Consider the following 20914-nt stretch of genomic DNA (forward strand, 5'->3'; position numbering starts at 1 on the left):
AACATACTACAATGGTATTCAATTTCAATGCATGCCATTACAAATGTGTGTGTATGTATATTTATAAACTACTAAATGACGTGTTTTCTGTTTACATTGCATTTTTATGCATGTGGTGTGGGGTGACTACGAGATACAAACATTTTTTTAATTATTGTTAAGTTTCTAGTTCTAGTATGCTTTGTAACAATTATGTATGTGTGTATAATCATGTAATGTAGTTTTATATGCGAATCTTGCGCATAAGTTATATAAACACCAATTACTTTGCGGAATTGGCATGCCCAAAAAGAGACTGCAAAACAACATGGTTTGGATGATGGCGAAAATGGTGACGTAGCCAATACTTGCATTAGGCGTAATTGCTTTTCCATTTTATTTCTAGTGTACTAAAAACTAGCAATTTGCGTTTGTAATGATTTTTTTTGCAATTGAAATGTGGTTTTTCAATTTTTAACATCTTTTCGATTTACAAAAGTACGTTTACAACTCTCTATGAAAAATTATATTTATTATGTTGGTAAGTATTCGATTTCTGCGTGCCATTATATTTTATTAATGTGTCTGTCTGTATTCTAGTAGTTAAACTTTATGAGTTAGTCAATAACTTCGGTAGCCGGTACAGTGTTTACACTGAATTGATTGAAGTTTCAGTTTCCGTTTCCTCTTACAACGCATCCCAATCAATTTGATTATTGTAAACTTCTTCTTCTAGCCATATCGAATAATTTTCCTTGAAGTAGTCGGTCAATTCCACTTTGCGATCCCACCAGCCTGAGTGTCCAAAGAAAGCAAAATCTGAGTGCGATAGAATTTCGTCGCTTGGAAAGCCTCCCTCGACTCCATAATCATTCAATTGTGCGTGTCCATTGCCGCCACCGCCTGTACCACTACTGCCGAAACCGTTAGCCTCATTTCCACCACCAGCCATGTTATTACCACTTCCTGTACCGCCTCCTATATTACCCGAAGAGTTATCTGAATTTCCGGAATTTCCATTGTTGCCACCTGCACCACATTTTTGTGTAGCTTCGGGATAGCGCCGCAAATTAAAACGATCTACGCAGGCACGCAATGTACATTCTTCAGCCTGAAAATCCCATGGACGCGACTCCAAGTCATTGCCAAAAGCCCAATCATCGTTAAGGCGATGTCTTACTTTCGCATAAATGGCACTCATTGTCTTCATATTAGACTTGCGCCATTGGCGTCCCAAATATTTGGTTTGCATTTTAAGTAGCTTCAATACATATAACTGCATCATAGCATGGCGAACCTTTAAAGTTTTCTTGAGAATTGGTGCCGATTTGAAGACGACTAACATCATAACTCGCGAATGTTTCCACTTAATTAATTTATTAAGTATTCGTAAGAGATTAATACAGGAAAAGACGTTACGCCAAGAATAGTAAGGCTTGTCAGCGGTTTCGCCGCTATAAACGAAGCTTTCGCCCGATAAATCTGGCTGTTCTCCAATTACACAGGAAGGGAAATCCAATAGTGGTATAGTGTTCTTCATACCTACATATTCGGTGATAGTTTGATTGAAGAACTTGAGCACCAAAGGTATACAATTGGCGAATACAAGATGCTGCGACATAAATTCGAATTGGTAAATGTGGTTAATTTTGAAATGTTTCAAATATAGCAGAATGATAGCTGAGACCGCTTTCACAATTATTTCCTTATGCCTACTCATGTCAACGGTTAGTTTCTGCGAGTCCGTTATTGGCATTTTTTTCGGTAAAACATCTGCCATTATATTAATGCTTTCCGTTTTCGATTTTGAAGTGGGTGATGCAGCCAATAAAACCTTCAGCAATGCAATCATGTATTGTGGCAAATTCGGTAGAATCGCCTGATAAAGTACTTCGGCGGGATTTAATGGGATTTCGTCTTCTTGTGTAGAGATCGGATTTCGGGCAATTTCTTCTTCTTTTTTTATTTGCACATCTGCTAGGCTCACGTACATGTGACGTCGCAAAGTCTGAACGCCTTCATGTATTGGTTGTGGCAGTCCCGCAAGGCTCTCGTGATCGTCAATCAACGAATAACCAATAAATTTATTTCGAGATATATCCAGGAATTGATCTATATCCTTTTGCCTTACTTTTGGAGTCCATGGCAAACGTGTTGTAACTTGTACCGGTAGTACGGGTGGTGGCTGTGAGAAGCTCGGCTGATTATTAGGGTTTGCAGTGTTTGCAGATGGATCTTCGAACTGGCGATAAAACTGGGATATATCTTCCTCTTGATTTCCATTTCCACCGTTATTGTTTGGTGGTGCACTTTCATTACCTGGTGTTAATTCCATGTCCATCTGTTCTTGCTCATCAAGAAAACGTTGCTTCATCAATGATCGTCTGGAAATAAAAAAATAATTATAAATTAAAAATATTTATTAAATCAGAACTCACCTAAATGCATTTCGTTTGGGATTTTGATTATCCAAAATATCTGTAGCAGTTGCTGGTGGTGAGCTGGCACGCATATTTTTCGTGACTTCCAGTGTATCCTCAGTAACCGGCTCAAGTCCAGCTTTAATACGATATTCATTTTTAAGGTTTTTTAACTTCTCCATTCCACCTAATCCCAATAATGTTATTTTCCACAATAATAGAACGACTTTTTTCATGGGAAAGTGTGGTGCGGCGCCACTACAAAAGCGAGTTATCATTCCCAAAAGTTTGACAGCAAGCAATTCACCGTCAGGTAGTGGACTATTTATTTCTTGTATGAAAGCTTCGGCAATATTTTTGTAATCCTCACTTCCCTTGTCATACTCATCGCGAATAGTTTCCGCTATTATGTACAATACCGAAAGGATTACTCGTAAGTCGGTCGAGTCTACCAATGTAACATTCGTGATTTTAACAGCAACAATATCAGGAGAACATGCACTCTCTATTTCCATGTTAAGCAGATCTATAAAAGACGAAAAAACTCCCAATTCATATAATACAATTATATTGTCTCGTGTGATCTGATGTTGTTCTTCATCAGATTGAACTTCCGCCCAACATCCTTGTGCTAAATATAGTATGCAACGGGCTGCCTGCATTCGAAACGCTCGGCTTGAAACTTCTAGTTGATCTATCAATTTCATTATAATACTGCGCTGTGATGAGCTGTCCTGTTTTTGCCAATTAGGTGGCAAGTCATACATTTCCATTTGATCTTCGAATGCTTTAACATTTTGCTGAAGTTCATTAAATTCTGTATAACTATATAGTTCGGCAATTTCATTTTGATAAGTATCTACATCAGCATAAACAAAATCTAAATCAGGTCCATCACAATTGCCATCAACATCATGTGTATCCTGCTCAAAGGAGTTATTTATAGATGACAACATCATTTGGAAAACTTTCTTGGCAACACCGTTTCACCGCTGCCAATAACAAGACCTGACTCCTTAGCAGAATGTAGATAGAATAGAGTGATATCGTAAAAACACTTGAAATAAAAGAAAGTTTTATTAAAACTTAATAGTTTTTCTATACAACATATAATTACCGGAAAACTTTTACTTGTTTCTAAATGCTAGTTATGATACGAGAAGCACATCAAGCGTTGTTGTTGTTTATACTTGTATACTCGCAGAGTTGTCTTCAGTTAGGCCTTTGCGTTGCACTAAATCATCGTTGTAACCCACCTAAGATCTTTCCTCCAACATTTCAAATAAATGATAATCGTTCAATTTCAGCAAACCTATGAACTATTTCTTTTGAATATTTTATTGAATTCCGTTTGGAATAATACAAAAATAAATTTCTTTCCCGAGACAAGTTTTTGTCTGTATGACGGAAAATTTTCTTTGACAATCGATACATCCCACAAAACAGTGTATATAACCCTCTATAAAAATAAGGGCTAAAAAATGCCCGTATTTGTATAGGATTATTATTCTAATAATCAATGATAAATTTGTGAAATAACTTAAAAACTCAATTATATAAATGTGAAATTTGTTGGTTTCTAGCCAATTAAAAGACACATTCCGAGTAGCGACTACCCGAAACTGCAGTTTATTAACTTATATAAGTTGCACTGTCCATACTAATTATTTTAATAAACTGCAGTTTCGTTTCGTTCTTACTAAATTCATAGGAACTTTAACACAATTCCCTGGTAGTGTTCACATAAGATTTAACCACCAACTGTGTTGCAGAGAAGTGATCGTATAATTTTCAAATACAAACTAAATTTTTGAAGAACTTTTAAAAAATTATTTCAATAACGCTCTGTAGTGGAACCTAAAATCAGCTGATAGTACAATGACAAGGCCAAACACATTTGGGTGGTAAAACATATTTTTTGTGGTTTAAGCCGGTTGCAATTTCAACCTTTATTGTAGAAAAAATAGTAAGTAAACTTTTCAACGATCTTTTTGTAAATACGCATTGTTAATATAATTTAAACATTTATACTGGATATAAAAAATTGCTCGTTTAAAAATAATAATACATATCCATATGTATGTATCGTAATGGAATGTGAACTTTGTACCAGACAATAAAAAAATAATAATTTTTGGATATATTTTTTTATAGAAGACACTGATATATCACCTATTTCTTAGTATTAAATATATATTTTTTGTTCAACGCAGAAGTGAGTACATACATATTTACCACACATTTCACAATTCTCATGGCTAGTTTGGTGCACTTTTTTATTGGAGCGCTTGTCACAGCAATCGGGACTTATTACTACTACAACCACCACGTACAAGTAAATAAATATATCGTAATCAGAAGTTAAACCAAATAGAAGATTTAACCTTTTGAGGCATTTTATACATCTGCATATATCAATATTTATTTGGGATACCTTACACTAACTAAATCGGCAATGCAATTCTGACTTACTATATACATACATACATACTTATCTAGTTCATAAGCTTCTAAACAAAAAATGCTTAGTCATTTTATAGGACTACTTTAACAAACGAGTACTAGTTTTTCAGCATAAATGGCATCTGAAAGTCGCAGTTATTTTAAAACGAATACAAAATGCCTGCATGTAAACAAATTTTCAATAGGAAGTGTATGGAATATAAATATGTGTATGTATTCATCGAAAAGGTTATCCTAAACAAGCCTTGAGCTTCTAATAAGTTAATTATGTGAAATTCATGCAATTCATAATTTAAAGACTGCCGATATTTGTGTATAAGTAATTGTGATTGCTTTGTACCGTAGGCAGCTAAAAATAATTAAAGCGTTTGCGATAAAGAATTGATGATGAAACCGGTTCATATCTTTTCTAACCAATATATAACGAGTTTGCTGTCATTTCGAGATATATTTGACAGCATTTAAATTTTTCCTATTTACAAGAGTATTTAAACATCGCTTCTGTCTGATTTCCCTCAGATTTTTTAAGTCTTAATATTTGCTATAAATTAAGCATACTTTCCATGAGTACTCTCATAATAATCCTTATTAGCTTTTAGCGAATATAGTTATGTATACCCATGTTTATGTACAAATATGTATAAATATATACACTCGTATATATAATAATATATTCATTCCTTATCTGTGAAGAGGTTGCAAATGAGAGTGTGAATGAAATATGTATGTATGTATGTATTTTTTTTTTTTGTTTTTTTCGACAGACACAAACACATTTGAAGGTCGTTTCTTTGCTTTATTTTGAGTACTAAAATGAATGATATGTTGTTATGACTGTGAGAACAAAAAAAGAAACATACATATGTATGTCCACAGAAGTTAAATCGGCTATAAGAAAATATGAAAGTTCCTTTTACTTTCATCGGTCCAAATTAGATTAAATATCTCTTTAAGTCTTTGTGTTCATCATCAATACAAAACGATTTTGTACCAGATTTTGTATGACTCAGCTGACAATAACTTATTTAATAGGCAATTCTTTCTTTTTATTGCATTTACAGTAGCAATGTCCTTTAATCAATTGCTTAGAATTGGTCAATCAATGGCTAATAGCAGCGCCATTTCTCTCAAGTTCATACGCTCTGCAGTACTACAGCTGCAACAACAACAATTGCGTCAAGTGCAACGTTGTTACAGTCAATTTAGTTTAAATCCACCAACGATAACATCATTTAATACAAGCACTTTGCCAAATAATAAACGGCTATGTGTAGTTTTGTTGCCGATTTCTGGGGTTAGTTTCGCCGCTGCCTCACAACTTGCAAAAACCGAAAATGCACCGTCATCATCTACCGGTGCTCTCCGTCCACAAGTCGATGATGTGAGTAATCGTTCAAAAACACAAACAAAATGTACTGTGGTTATTTGAAACCTTTATTGGATATACACAGTTACACATATACTTACATTGTTTGAAAATTTTACTGCTATTACTACCATCACGTACCTAAATACCCAGTAAACATAAAAAGAAAAATAATCATATTCAAAATTGATAAGCAGTTTAAGAAAAAGAATTAAAAACATAAAAAATGTGGCTATAAAAAATTCTTGAACAATTATTTATTATTAAAAATTACTTACATATACATATGTATACTAATAAGTACATATTCATGTGCATATCTAAGGGCATTAGAAAACATTTGTGTTCAAATTTCTTTTCGAGAATAATAATATGGACATTGTCAGTTAATTCATAGCAGAATGTAAATGCTTATTGGATGTTTATTGATTTGGGGTTAACCCACATAAAGTGGACCCTCATAATTTCGCTAAATCTAAAAGGGGGTTTGAAAGTTAGCAAATCAGACAATTCCTACGACAGCCGATTCTGACCCGGATTAAATCCGGCCAACGGCTGTTATTTCGGAGATCTGACGCCGTTATGAAACAAAATGAGCGATCAGACGCTTTTTTCTTTGAGTACACACAGTTTCATCGATTTTTCTGCAATAGTTTATAAGAAAATAATTTTACAATTTTATGGTGCTCTAAAACTCAACATCCAATAACATTATCATTAACTGAATTTTGAACAAATATTTACTTGTAGATCACGAGATATGCCTCTGATCCCTCTTCTAATGATGTGCTAATTTTCAAAATCGGTGATTTAGCGAAATTTTCAGGGTCCACTTAACGTGGTTGACTCATTGGGCACATATGTGTAGGTGTGTTCAAAATATAAGTATTGTTCCAGCTAGCACCTGTCATGCCGATTTGCGTACCCATAAACATCCACAACACTTACTGCATTGATTTTTGTCGCTCTTCATAAAATATTAACGCTTAATAGACTGTATACATATGTACGTAACAGCAGTCACAATATTGTGATATCAGTGTGTGCATATACATGCAAATATATCAAGTATTGTACATATCGTTGAGTTCGGACTTTGCATTTCTCACTGTCGCGTTTGATTAACTTTTCATAGGTTTTGCATGTATATACGCATATACCTTTGTATTTATGTGAGTTTGTTTATGTTCAATAATTAAATAATTGCTACTTTCTGAATTGCTGCTAACGGTTTAATACTAATAGGCTCTGTCACATTAAATTATTGTAGTAGTTTTATTTTGCCTGTGCTTTAGTACGGTTGACAGCAGTTTTTCCTCTTACCTTAACCATAATTTCAGATTGACAGCAACAACATGTCAGGTCCAGATCCAAAAACCGCCAAAACAATTTACGAATTCACCGTAAAAGATACGCATGGTAATGAAGTGTCCTTGGAAAAATACAAGGGTAATGTTGTATTGGTCGTGAACATCGCATCGCAATGTGGTTTAACCAAAAACAATTATGCAAAATTAACCACTTTGTTGGAGAAATATGAAGAAAAGGGTTTGCGAATTTTAAATTTCCCCTGCAATCAGTTCAACTCACAGATGCCGGAAGCAGATGGTGAAGCAATGGTGTGCCACTTGCGTGATGCCAAGGCTAACATTGGCGATGTATTTCAAAAGGTATGTTTGTCATAAACTTTTTTTTACTATTTTATCCCATTTTTACATCCCGCAATGGGCACCCGCTGGTAAAAATTTTTGGAAAAGTGGGCTTGCCCTCGTCCTCTAATAAGTTTATTGAATATATTTTTTGTTCCTCTTAAGTGACATCTACCAAATTCATCTAGCGCAAATGTTATACGAACAGTGTGAAAAAGGATTGTAACCCTATTCACTCCACAAATAACTAAATACGTCAGAGAAATTAAATTTTACTACCAAGATGCTATGACAGGAGTTTAATTGAGCTCAGGACGATGGGTGTGGCACCGCCCAATTTTGGGTGAAAACACGTATCTCGAAAACCGCCACACTGATTTCAATCAAATTATATATAACATTCTACTGATATCCTAGGCTACAGTGTGAATATAAGTAAAATCGGTTTACAACCCCGCCTACTTACCTTATAACAAAATTTTAAATTCCACTTGATTCACTTTCCTTTGTACAGATCAAGAAGCAATTAATTGAAATAAATTGCTGAATCGAACCAAAACTGCTCAAGCCTCTAGACACTGAATATGTGGACCCAGTACTTATGGTTTACTTTTTACCGAAAATATCGGTCAATGTGTGAGTTATATAATCAAAATTCAGAGATAATATTTTCCTGGTAGTAGTACACCTGTGTCAAAAATCGTTGGTTGAATCGTGCCAATGCTTGCCTTAGTCCCCGTATACCTAATATAAAGATTTCGAACTTCCGGATGACTTTATAACGCAGACTCCAATCTTATGTACCTAACGGTAATCCTCTGGCTTCAATCCTTGCAAATTGCAAGAATATGAAATGTTCGGTTATACCCGAACTTAGCTCTTCCTTATTTATTTTTTTTTTTAACAAATAATTCAATAAAACAATATATTAAACTGTAAATTTCGGATATTTTATTAACTTGTATTGAAAAGTATACCTCGCTAAATGAGTACTCGATTTAACGCAAATTTCGATATTTCGAACTGGCCTGACACTTAATGTGTTCGTTATTTCGGAGTACTGCATTTTAAAACATATAATTATAATATACTGTATAGCGCTGTTCGCTTTTATATTCTTTCTTTATTATTTAGTAAATAACCTGAGACATATATATTTTTCAAATAAATTATCTTTACAAATTTCTGTTGAAATTGAAAATTTACTGGAAACCTTACTTTTTCAGGTTGACGTAAATGGCTCCGGTGCAGCCCCACTTTACCAATTCTTGAAGCACAAGCAAACTGGCACACTCGGTAGCTCCATCAAGTGGAATTTCACCAAATTCCTTGTAAACAAGGACGGTGTACCAGTGGACCGTTATGCTCCCACAACCGATCCAATGGATATTGCAAAAGATATTGAAAAGTTACTCTAAGTTCAAGTCGATTATATCGAAAATAACCTTGATTATTAATCAAACGCAACTTATTTCAAATAAGTAAAAAAAATATGCATTAATCCACATTTATACTTTATAAGCAACGCAGACTTTTAGTTTTTGGTTATGCTCTTTCTGTGTTGTATTTGTTGTCTAAACCAGTGATTTAGAAAAGTTTGTCATTCATTTTTATTTTATTGAATTGCAAATAAAAATAAATTATCCAAAGTAAATAAACAAAATACATTTTTTTAACTCAGAAAATCAGGCATTTTAACGGTATACAATCTTATTTAAATGCAAACCACGTTTCCAAAATAATCGTATTGTAATGCTTGTTTCAGAGGTGCGCGGTTGTGTGTTTTATGGTTTGGCTTGCGCCACCGAATATATAGTGCAAAGCAGTAACGGTAGACGCATATAAAAGTGCATCACGTACTTCCAAAAATACAAACACACACAGATACTTTATGCACATTGTTATTAATGTACACTAAAGTGACGAACATTAACCTTTCGCATCAAACTATTGTAATTTATTACGGGGAATGCAACCAATTTTAGTTCGCCTTTTGATAGTTTTGATTTTGTGTATTTTTGGCATAATTTGCGAACCCATTAATTTGAATTCAAAAGAATAAGATAACACAAATAAATCCTGCGACAATTTTAATTGTTTGGCCAATGTCATTAAAATACATACATATGTACCGATATATTTACATGCATTTGTTTCATGTCCAAAGGTAATGGTAGAAGTATATCTAAAATACTAAAGGGTGATTTTTTAAGAGCTTGATAACTTTTTTAAAAAAAAAAACGCATAAAATTTGCAAAATCTCATCGGTTCTTTATTTGAAACGTTAGATTGGTTCATGACATTTACTTTTTGAAGATAATTTCATTTAAATGTTGACCGCGGCTGCGTCTTAGGTGGTCCATTCGGAAAGTCCAATTTTGGGCAACTTTTTCGAGCATTTCGGCCGGAATAGCCCGAATTTCTTCGGAAATGTTGTCTTCCAAAGCTGGAATAGTTGCTGGCTTATTTCTGTAGACTTTAGACTTGACGTAGCCCCACAAAAAATAGTCTAAAGGCGTTAAATCGCATGATCTTGGTGGCCAACTTACGGGTCCATTTCTTGAGATGAATTGTTGTCCGAAGTTTTTCCCTCAAAATGGCCATAGAATCGCGAGCTGTGTGGCATGTAGCGCCATCTTGTTGAAACCACATGTCAACCAAGTTCAGTTCTTCCATTTTTTGGCAACAAAAAGTTTGTTAGCATCGAACGATAGCGATCGCCATTCACCGTAACGTTGCGTCCAACAGCATCTTTGAAAAAATACGGTCCAATGATTCCACCAGCGTACAAACCACACCAAACAGTGCATTTTTCGGGATGCATGGGCAGTTCTTGAACGGCTTCTGGTTACTCTTCACCCCAAATGCGGCAATTTTGCTTATTTACGTAGCCATTCAACCAGAAATGAGCCTCATCGCTGAACAAAATTTGTCGGACGTAAAGCGCGAAACACATTTCGAACCGAACACTGATTTTGGTAATAAAATTCAATGATTTGCAAGCGTTGCTCGTTAGTAAGTCTATTCATGATGAAATGTCAAAGCATACTGAGCATCTTTCTCTTTGACACCATGTCTGAAATCCCACGTGATCTGTCAAATACTAATGCATGAAAATCCTAACCTCAAAAAAATCACCCGTTATATATACATAAGTCATTTATAGTGGTAGACCCCTAATTTATTTTATTCACCAAATACTACGTTATGGCGTTATTTGGGTTTCCTCGGGTAAAAAACAGTACTTTTTTCCACAATTTTTTTCTCATATAAAAAAAATATGTATTTTAAACTCGGCCATTGCGACACCATTTCCTGTGATTCCTCGGAAAAGCGACGCGCCCGCGTTGACGGGATAACTGCTTACATCATCTAAAGTGAAAAAATACGTGTTTTAATTAAAACTTTAACTGAGAACTTGGAAAACTGAAAATTAGATTTTTGGCAGACATAAAAAAAAATTAAAATTTCACTACATATTTTTTCATATAGTAGCAATCGAAAAAAAATCCTTCGTAAAAATCTTTAACAATGGCTTCTCAAAGACATGTGTGAAACTTCATGAATATCGATTGAGTAGTTCTCGAGAAACCTTGCCAACCGACTTCAAAGCACACAGTTTCGAGAAAAACTCGTATAAGGCGGCGCATTTAGCCTAGCTAGTCTCGAGCGCCTAAGTTCTCAAGACTGTGTCTCCGAAATTATTACTCGGATCAACTTGAAAATTTAGAACCATATTCTAGAGCTGCTGTATAAATTAATAAGACAATAAGAAATAATTCGATTTTTTGAAACCCTTAAACCCATCTAACCCCTTATATTTGAATGCCTGTTATTTTTTCGCGCTGGGTCGCTTGGAGTAATCGGTGGAAATAATCACTTGCACACTTTAATGGGAGCACTATTGGAAAATACGGTATTAATGCAACAATCTAAACTTATGTCGTGCTTGGCTCCCATCGTCGGCGTTAAAAAGTTTTCTTAGATCGATCTAACACTGGGATGTCCCTAGCTTTTTTACGCGAAGTTATGCTAAGTCTGATTATGGACAACCCAGCTTTAATTATGATCATGGAGATGGCGGTGGTTTTCTAAACGAATATCCACCATCTGTAAGATGAGCCCGCAGGTGGTTATGATGGCTTCTATGGCAACCAAGAACATGACTATCATTCGAATGGCGGTTACTTGCCTGTAAACCCAAATGTGTATCAACGACCAGTAATCACCAAAACTATACAAATTGCCCAACCAGCGCTGAAAGCTATCCAAAAGGAATTTTACGATATCGAAGAACGAGTTGTGATTAAACCAGCTACGATAATTGTTGAGCTGGAGCATCCTCTTGCGAAAATTCCGAAATGTGAAACGGTGCTACCCCTCGGTCACTCTCATCCATCCATTGCTGCTCAATATAATATTAATACTGATACAGATACTAAGACTTAATCATCCAGTGAGGGTTCTTATAACAACGACCTGCGTTTAAACTCGAATCAAGTCTATGGAGGTGTTTTTGTTTTGATGATCTTTGGCCACTCTAAAAAAGATTAATCTTGGTCCATCCAACACCGGTTGAGATTAATATGTACGTACCGAAAATACTTATCATATAATTTCAAAGTGCTTTCTTATAATGGTTATGTTCGGAACTACTAAAATCTCTTCGATCGACTGAAAACGTGCGACAATTCCAGTCTGGGGAACAAGAAAAATTCACAGAGAGCCAAATCTGGAGAATACGGATGTTGATCGATGTTATTCATTGCGTTACCACACTCTTCGGCTGATGCCATTATTCCATTCACTATGATGTTCTCTGAGATGCCTAATGTTATAACAATCTCGGGCAACTTCAATCGACAGTCTACCGGTACAAATTCGTCATCTTTCATGATAGTTGGTTGATTATAAAGCGACGTACGATCCTTTTAAAGCTTATTAAACTAATTTTATATGACCGTCATGGTGAGAGCAGAGTCCCCACATACAGACTCACCCGCCTCCAAACGCGGTCGCGACAAATCTATGAATCCGATTCGGTGTCAATGATCGGTGAAGCTAAAAACTTATTGGAAAGCGCTTACATTACAGCGTTTTTAAACTCCTTGCGTTGGGATACATGCTGTTTTAGTTAACATATATATGCAGTTTTCAGTTTATCGATCGAAGACAACTTTATTCCAAAACTTAAAGACCTAAAACCTGGAAACAATATTAACACCAACATAATGTCTCTAAATGCAACGCAAAATAACGCACGCCAAAAGGTGTTACTTCGGACTGAGTAGGCAATTGAGAAATAAAGACCAAATTCTACAACATCTGATGAGTCGTCGTTACGAGTTTTCGAGGGAAAAGTTCTATAGAAGATTTATGTACCTTTGCGCATTGGAATATCGCATTCGATGAAAGGATCAGCTGTACGAAGTATACGACGACATTGACATAGTTCAGCGAATTAAGAGACAGCGGTTACGCTGGCTAGGTCATGTCGTCCAAATAGACGAAAAAACTCCAGCTTTATAAGTATTCGACGCAGTACCCGTCGGGGGAAAAGAAACAGGAAGACCGTTGAAAAGACCACTTGGAGAAGGACCTGGCTACACTTTGAATCTCCCATTGGCGCCAAGCAGCGAAAAGGCGTAACGACTGGTGCGTTGTTGTAAACTCGGCTCTATCTAATTTCAATAAACCATTTTCATGACTCGTCAAAAATCAAATGTTTTAATATTAAAAAAATTTTCGACAACTACTAAAGCATCACACCAAAACATTAAAAACATAGAAAAATTGTCAACCAAAAATGTCAAGAATTTTTTAAACTTTTTACAAATGCAAGTTCGCACGCCAACTAGTTCTAGTTCAATGAATAATCAACAAAATAAGCCACAACAACTGCGAATTTGGATATTTCCAAGTTTAATGTAAAAATCACAAGTTTTTCTACTCAACTGTAACAAAAAATTGACCTTCCGACAATTAGCCAAATATGCATGCCTGCCACCATTTCTGGGAGCATAGCTGTCGCCGCAAAAGTTTTGCCACAAAGCGGCGCGGTCTTACCCTTTTCGTAAATTTTCACGCTTCTTCTGTCACCGTTAAGGCGCTTACAACATTGACAACCGTGTGTGCAAGCCGAAAATAGTAATTAGAATTTCTGTAGCGTTGTGTTTGTTCGATTAAGCCGAGCGTGCCAGCAAAGTAGGTGGCATAAAAGCGTAAGCGCATGCGTATTGCATAACATCAAACAGAAAATAGTACATCATAAATCAAGCTGAACAGCAACGATGCGCCTACTTCAGCGAGCAAGTGTGCGGGCTTCAGTTTTGACGCGTAAGCAATGAATTCGGAGCATTGGAGATTCCTTGTGTAGCGCTTAAGGTGACATTCTGATTTGCTGACACACTCGACGAACACCTCGCACGCATAACTGGGTTAAAGACAATGCATTTCTTCACGATCACGCCGCGCATGTCTATAGACGGCGAGTAATGTGAATAACAGCATGATCATTGCTACAACAGCTCTGGTATGGTTGTTGTCAGCGATCGTGTGTGTTCGACATCCCCTGGCGCGGAGATTCGCCTGTGTGCTAACAGTATCGCGCAGTTGCCGGCCGGTATATGACTCGGCTGCTGCTTTGATAGACATGATACAACATAACGATGAAGATCAATCGCTTGATTATTGACGATCGGTAGTGTGATATGCCGACTGTTAGTAAACAATTGTTTTTTTGCTTTGCTTACGTGCTAACAAAGTTTCAAATATATGGTATGTTTGTGTGCAGTTGTGTTTTAGAGTGATTTTCTAAAAATCGATTGAAATTGAATTCCATACGAATTTGTGTATTGACACGTTGAAAATGCCCAAAATAGTTTGTACTTACGAGTATTGGCCTGTAACAAGCGATCGCACTGTGACACTGCGAATCGGCCGTGCGTTTTATTACAAGCTCATCGCGTTGCATAGCATATAAAACAGCGCCTGCCCAAACATTCGAAGTTCACTCAGCTGTGGCCAGCAATACAAATAGGTAACACATCGGTCAACGATTGTGAACGCGTACACTTTCGAAAACGAAAACAATTATTGTTTGTTTAGCCGCGATAAAGGATAACCACCACGATGAGAACGATATTTGTGCTGTTGCTGTGTGTTGGCACAGCTTTCACGGCCACTCATGTTAATATCTCGATTGCTCAGCACCCGGCCACGAACCCGGCTGACGTCACCTATTTGGAGGGTACCGCACCGGAGGAATTAAAAGCAGGTCCAGCTAAGAAGCCAAATGGAGAGGAACGTTTCGCCAGATTACGTGCGGCAGATGAAAACGATAAGGCAGAAAAAGTTGAGGTGAAAAGTGAGCAAAAACAAGAGCAGGGTTCGAGTTCCGTTGGTAATTCGAAACCCGCCCAACAAGCTCAACAGAGTACAGAACAATCGAATGGCTTTAGACCACAACAACAACAACGATTTTATGGGCGCATACGGCAACAGAATCGGCAGAGCCAATTTCGTCAAGCCAATGCGCAGGATAAACAGAATCAGGAGTTCGAGCGTTATATACAAAACTATCACAGTGGACCGACAGTAGAAACGGTAAGTGAAAGTATTTTCAGTTTGCGAGAATCTCACAGAGATTTTAAGAAACCGGATACGAATTTAAGTTAAATGTTTCTGCGTCCAAGTTAAAATTAATACATGTTGAAAAAAACTGCTTACTGATTTTCGAAAATACATAAAGACAGCTCATTTTAATGCTGTTAAAAGCAGTGGCGAAGAGGTGGTGTTTGTCGATTCTCTTTTCACGGGTCTTTTCCAAGATTTGGTGCAACCCTTGCGATGTTGAGGAGATTTATCCAACGGTAGTTGGCGCTGATTGTGGCGATCCGAGGCTGTTGTTTCTTTTTCATTGGAAGCATTTTTAACGTTGCGGGTCCCAAACCCAGCACACAACCCTGGGGATGGATGGTTCGCTTTCTCACTTAAGCTCTCAAAGCGACTCAAAGGATACTTGACCGGAAGTCATGCTCTGCTTGAGCCATATGTAAAAGATCCATTTCTGGCCACTCCCAAGTGAGTGGCACTCAGAAAATTTTCCTCACTTCGTGAACTTCTACACATGACTCTATACTTTTAGTATTAGATTTTGAAAAATTGCTTTACTCGATTGTTTATAAAAAAGTTTTTCGCACATCCCGAAATATTTTACGCGGCTAATATTCACCAACACCCAGACCAGGGCCTCTTCTTCTTGTATTATCTAATTATATCACTTTTATTCATTAGGTATTCGAAACAGCCGATCATTCGCCATCTGGACGTTATGAGTATTCATCGTCCTCCTCGTCATCGGCTGGACCTGCGCGACTTGTCGCTATCGATGCGAAACCTTCACAGCAGCACACCTTTGAAAGGCAAGTTGCACTTCCCGCTGCTGTAGCCACATCAGCATCAGCCGCAGCATCTGTGGATGAACAATCGAAATCAGCGCCCGACGCAAAGATCCAAATATCCCCCGCACCAGTAGCAGCACAACCAGCGGTAGCCGCTCCTGTAGCTGTACATGCATCAGCACCAGCTGTTTCTGGAGCAGCTGTTGTGCCAACTGGGCCTTCAAAGGCAGTTACTACCGTACACAGTGGTAGTAGTGATGGTGGCAAAATACATCTGGGAGGTACTTTTGGTAATAGTTTTGGCGGTGCTGGCAGCGGTTCTCCTGGCGTGACATTTAGAGTTGCTGGTGGCGGTGGATACAGTCCGCCAAATTACGACCAAGTTCCCAGTTATGCTAAGCCTGATTATGGACAACCCAGTTTTGGTTATGATCATGGAGATGCCGGTGGTTTTCTAAACGAATATCCACCATCTGTAGATGAGCCCGCAGGTGGTTATGATGGCTTTTATGGCAACCAAGAACATGACTATCATTCGAATGGCGGTTACTTGCCTGTAAATCCAAATGTGTATCAACGACCTGTAGTCACCAAAACTATACAAATTGCCCAACCAGCACTGAAAGCTAAAAAATTCGAAGTACGACATCCAGCTATCCAAAAGGAATTTTACGATATCGAAGAACGAGTTGTGATTAAACCGGCTGGTACGATAGTTGTTGAGCTGGAGCATCCTGTTGCGAAAATTCCGAAAGGTGAAACGGTGCTACCCCTCGGACATCCTCATCCTGCCATTGCTGCTCAATATAATATCAATAGTGATGCAGACATTGAGACTGAATCATCCAGCGCTGGTTCTTATAACAACGGCGTGCGCTCAAACTCGAATCAAGTCTATGCAAGTGCTGCTAGAAAAAATCCCGCCCCTGTTATTAGTGGAACAAATATTGCATCAACAGTCACCGCTACACCAACGAATAATCCAAATGCCAAACGCGATTTTGTGGAAGCCAATTTACGAAAACAATATGGTGAGGAGGCAAAACTCATAGCTCCTACTGATTCTGCGCTCGGAGAGCAAAATTCACGGGGTAGAAACTTTTACATACCTGCTGAAAGTCATGACAGTCAGCGTCAAGTACCTAACAGGAATTTCTCGCCAAACACATTTAGACGAGAAGAAAGCAACTATCAACGTCCAGCACGTGTTGAAGCTCAGCAAAACGGGCAAGTATACCAACCAAGGTATTCTAAAAACGAAGAACAATCATTGAAAAATACATCACCCGATGTACCAAATGACTTTAACAACGATGACGATGAATATAAGGGTGAGTACATCACAGGTAATTTCTACAGTGCTAGCAAAGACCCCAAACCTGCGCGTTTACAAGAGGAACCGGCAAAAAGTGAACGTATTACAGCAGAGCCTCAGACACGTATCATCAAGCATGAGCACACAATTAATTTACCACCCTCTCAGCATAATATTTACCTAGCGCCTAGTCGGTTTGAGGAACGTCAAGTACTTGTACAGGCACAACGTAAGCAAGCACCATCAGCTAAACAGCAACCTGCGCACTTAGAAGAAGAACCCGCACGCGTGAGTGAGGTTAAATCGTTCTTGAATCGCCAGCGTGACGGTGTAGTTGTATATGCCGTTCCCGCGCGTCGCCCAGTGCCCGCACAGCAGCGTTATACACAGAATGAACGTCGGCAACCGCAATACGTTGCACCGCAGCGCACTTACGAACAATTACGTTACGATCCCGATGCCGATGTCGATTCAGCAGCAGTAGAATATAGTGCTCCTTACTCACATATGCGATACGATCCAAATGAATCTGCACGTCTTACCGCAGATGTGGAATATCAGCGCGGTTCTAACGAGAAAGTGCCTCAAAGAACCATCACAGTACACTATAATCGTGGCCCCGAGTCTAATGCACGCCTCACCGCACAAAATAAGTCAGAATCTGATTCAAAGGAGCCTGCAAAAATAGCGGAAAGCAATGAGGACGTGAGGCCGAAAACCGAGGACATACGCCCACTTGCACATATTCAATTACAAGTGCCATATGGCCCGCAAGAAGCCGATGAGCCCATTAGAGTTATGTCTTCAATTAACCCGCCTAAGGAACGTAGTCGCACTGCCAAAGTTAGTCAGCCCGAAGCTAAAAAAGCCGTTGATGAACAAGTGGAGGATGTAAATGCGGAATCGGCTCCTGAACCAAGTGCTAAACAAGAAGAAGACGTTTTGCGTTCGGAAAATATCGAGGCACAACCCGACTGTGCTCAGAATACCGAGAAAGTAAGCGCACGTTATGAAAACCCACAACCAAGTGACAACGAAAACGTGCAGTATGTTGCAGAACCTCAAAACCGAGTACAAATTAAATCGCAACGCCTGATAGACACTAGTAACTCAAATGCTAACAGCAAGGAAAATGTCAAATCGGCACCCTCCGACGCGGAAAGTATTGACACAAATGGAAAAGATGCAAGTTCTCAAGCAACGCCCCCGGGCTCACGTGTAATTGCCGCAAATCCAGCGCCTAATGATGCCTCCGCAACAAGTGAAAGCTTCCACAAACGTCGCATTGTGGTAAACCATCCTTTCCAAACTGTGCGCGAAGTCGTCGAACATGAGCCCATTACAAACTATCATCAAATACAGGTGCATGAACGCGCCTCACCAACCTCCGCCTACAATAAGGCGCCCTACTTTGCACCCAATGGGCAACTGCGCCAATTCGAGATGGTGCGTGTCCCAGTTATGTACCATCAGCCAAGCGGCGTCACGCACGGCAATTTAGTTTACGCCTTGCCTGATGCTATTCCCGTGCACGAAGACAACGGCGAAGTGGAGCCGAGCTATCAGCAAAGACGACAGCGTGTACGCGCTTAAACCCCTTGCTTATTTATCAGCAAATATGATGTGGCTAATTGTTGTTGTTATTGCAGTGCTTGTTGTTGCCATTAATTAAGGACACTATGCTTACAAACATATACTTAATCAAATTTGAATTCTCGTATTTTATATTAGATATATGATATAGTCTTAACCGATTCCACTAAGGTTGAAGGGTTAACTTAAAGCTTACACTAATGATTGCCAGACAGCGTATATACGCTGTCCTTAATTTAAGTTTCTAAACTCCATGTATAAGTTGTCGAATAAACATTCAAATACGAATGACGAAAAAATGTTTTTTACTTTTTAATTGTAAGTGTTGAAGAATCGAATACCAGGCTGTGAAGACGATGGAAAATATTAATATTTCTACATGGAAGCGGAGGGAATCGCGGATTAAAAGTAATATCAGTCGGTGATTAGATTATTTTGGAAGGATGCGGTGAAATCGAAAACTACTTGGATGCTCTCTACGGTGACTCCTTTCCTTCGATGGCGAAAATGGTGAGGTCAAAAAATTGTTTCAAGAAACCACACATCCCTTTTCGATAAGTCTTCCTCGCAGAAAAAGCGCTCTCGTGGTTATAGCCGAGTATACTCGTATAATCGCGCGCGTTCTTTGCAGATTGGCCCCATTTGGAGATTCCACGTTAAGCCAGGTCCTTCTCCACCTGGTCTTTCCAACGGAGTGGTGGTTTTCCTCCTCCTCTGCTTCACCCGGCGGGTACTGCGTCGAATACTCTCAGAGTTGTAGTGTTGGGACGACATGACTAAGCTAGCGGAGCACTTGTTTCTTAATTCGCTGAACTATGTCAAATCCGTCGTATATCTTGTACAGCTCGTACAAAGGACCATAAGTCTTCCGCAGAGCTTTCTTTTGAAAATTCCTAAAGCCGGCCTATCAAATATTGCCGTCGTCCATGATTCCGCACCATATAGCAGGACAGGAGTAATGAGTGTCTTATAGAGTATGGTCTTTGCTCGTCGAGAGAAGACTCAATTGCCTACTCAGTCCGAAGTAGCATCTGTTGACAAGAGTTATTCTGCGTTAGATTTCGAGGCTGACTTTACTGTTGGTGTTAATACTGGTTCCAAGATGGACGAAATCATCTATGACTTCGAAGTTAGGACTGTCAACAGTGACGTGGAAGCATAGTCGCGAATGCGACGACTATTTATATTTTGTCTTGCCTTCGTTTACTACCAGATCCATTTGCTTCGCTGCCTTATGCAGTTTGAAACTAGCGCCGCGGAAGTTGGTCCCAATGATGTCAATAATATCGGCTAACGCCAGCAGATGTACACTCTTATAAAAGATTGTGCCTTCTTGATTAAGCTTTGCCGCTCGAATTATTTTCTCCAGCTGTTGATTGTAGAAGTCCCACGAAACGTAGTCGAATTGTCTGAAACACAATCTTTCACACAATACGTTCGATCGAACCTTACATGCGAAGGTGAGGAGACTCCCTTTTTCTGGAGTGGGCAGAGAGCGCTTGAATTCCAATCGTTGGGCATGGTTTCGTCCGACAATATTCTACAAAGAAGCTATTGCAAGCTCCGTATAAATTCTTCTCTGCTATATTTGAATAGCTCTGCTGGCAATCCATCGGCCCCCGAACCTTTGGTGTTCTTTAGACGGGTAATTGCTACGCGAATTTCTTCATGTTAGGGCAATGAAACGTCTGCTCCAGCGTCATCGATTGGGGAATTGGGTTCACCAT

The 20914-nt window shown here is 38.4% G+C and overlaps 3 protein-coding genes across 7 annotated transcripts; 2 read left to right on the forward strand and 1 right to left on the reverse strand.

The window, feature by feature from the left end:
• Positions 1–490: 490 nt before the first annotated feature.
• LOC105225029 (striatin-interacting protein 1 homolog) lies at positions 491–3830 on the reverse strand. Its single transcript, XM_011203331.4, has 3 exons — positions 3517–3830; positions 2418–3456; positions 491–2363 (listed from the first exon to the last, which is right to left on the reverse strand). The coding sequence occupies exons 2-3, from the start codon at positions 3356–3358 to the stop codon at positions 668–670; spliced, it is 2637 nt and encodes an 878-aa protein (XP_011201633.1). The 5' UTR covers positions 3359–3456; positions 3517–3830; the 3' UTR covers positions 491–667.
• Positions 3831–4223: 393 nt separating this feature from the next.
• LOC105225028 (uncharacterized) lies at positions 4224–9540 on the forward strand. 5 transcript variants are annotated; one of them, XM_011203330.4, is made up of 4 exons: positions 4227–4365; positions 5924–6243; positions 7569–7898; positions 9104–9540. In XM_011203330.4, exons 2-4 carry the CDS (start codon positions 5929–5931, stop codon positions 9293–9295), a joined length of 837 nt encoding a protein of 278 aa, XP_011201632.2. In that variant the 5' UTR covers positions 4227–4365; positions 5924–5928; the 3' UTR covers positions 9296–9540. The 5 variants fall into 5 exon arrangements, with proteins under 5 accessions (XP_019845365.2, XP_011201632.2, XP_049315091.1 ...); XM_049459133.1 differs by lacking the exon at positions 4227–4365 and adding an exon at positions 5053–5071; XM_019989806.3 differs by lacking the exon at positions 5924–6243 and having other exon boundaries at positions 4224–4365.
• A 4039-nt stretch (positions 9541–13579) lies between these two features.
• Positions 13580–19476, forward strand: LOC105225027 (uncharacterized). The gene is made up of 2 exons (XM_011203329.3): positions 13580–15482; positions 16173–19476. The coding sequence occupies exons 1-2, from the start codon at positions 15009–15011 to the stop codon at positions 19185–19187; spliced, it is 3489 nt and encodes a 1162-aa protein (XP_011201631.2). The 5' UTR covers positions 13580–15008; the 3' UTR covers positions 19188–19476.
• The last annotated feature ends 1438 nt before the right edge of the window (positions 19477–20914 follow it).

The sequence above is a fragment of the Bactrocera dorsalis genome, chromosome 5, assembly GCF_023373825.1.
Source record: "Bactrocera dorsalis isolate Fly_Bdor chromosome 5, ASM2337382v1, whole genome shotgun sequence".
NCBI lineage: Eukaryota > Metazoa > Arthropoda > Insecta > Diptera > Tephritidae > Bactrocera > Bactrocera dorsalis.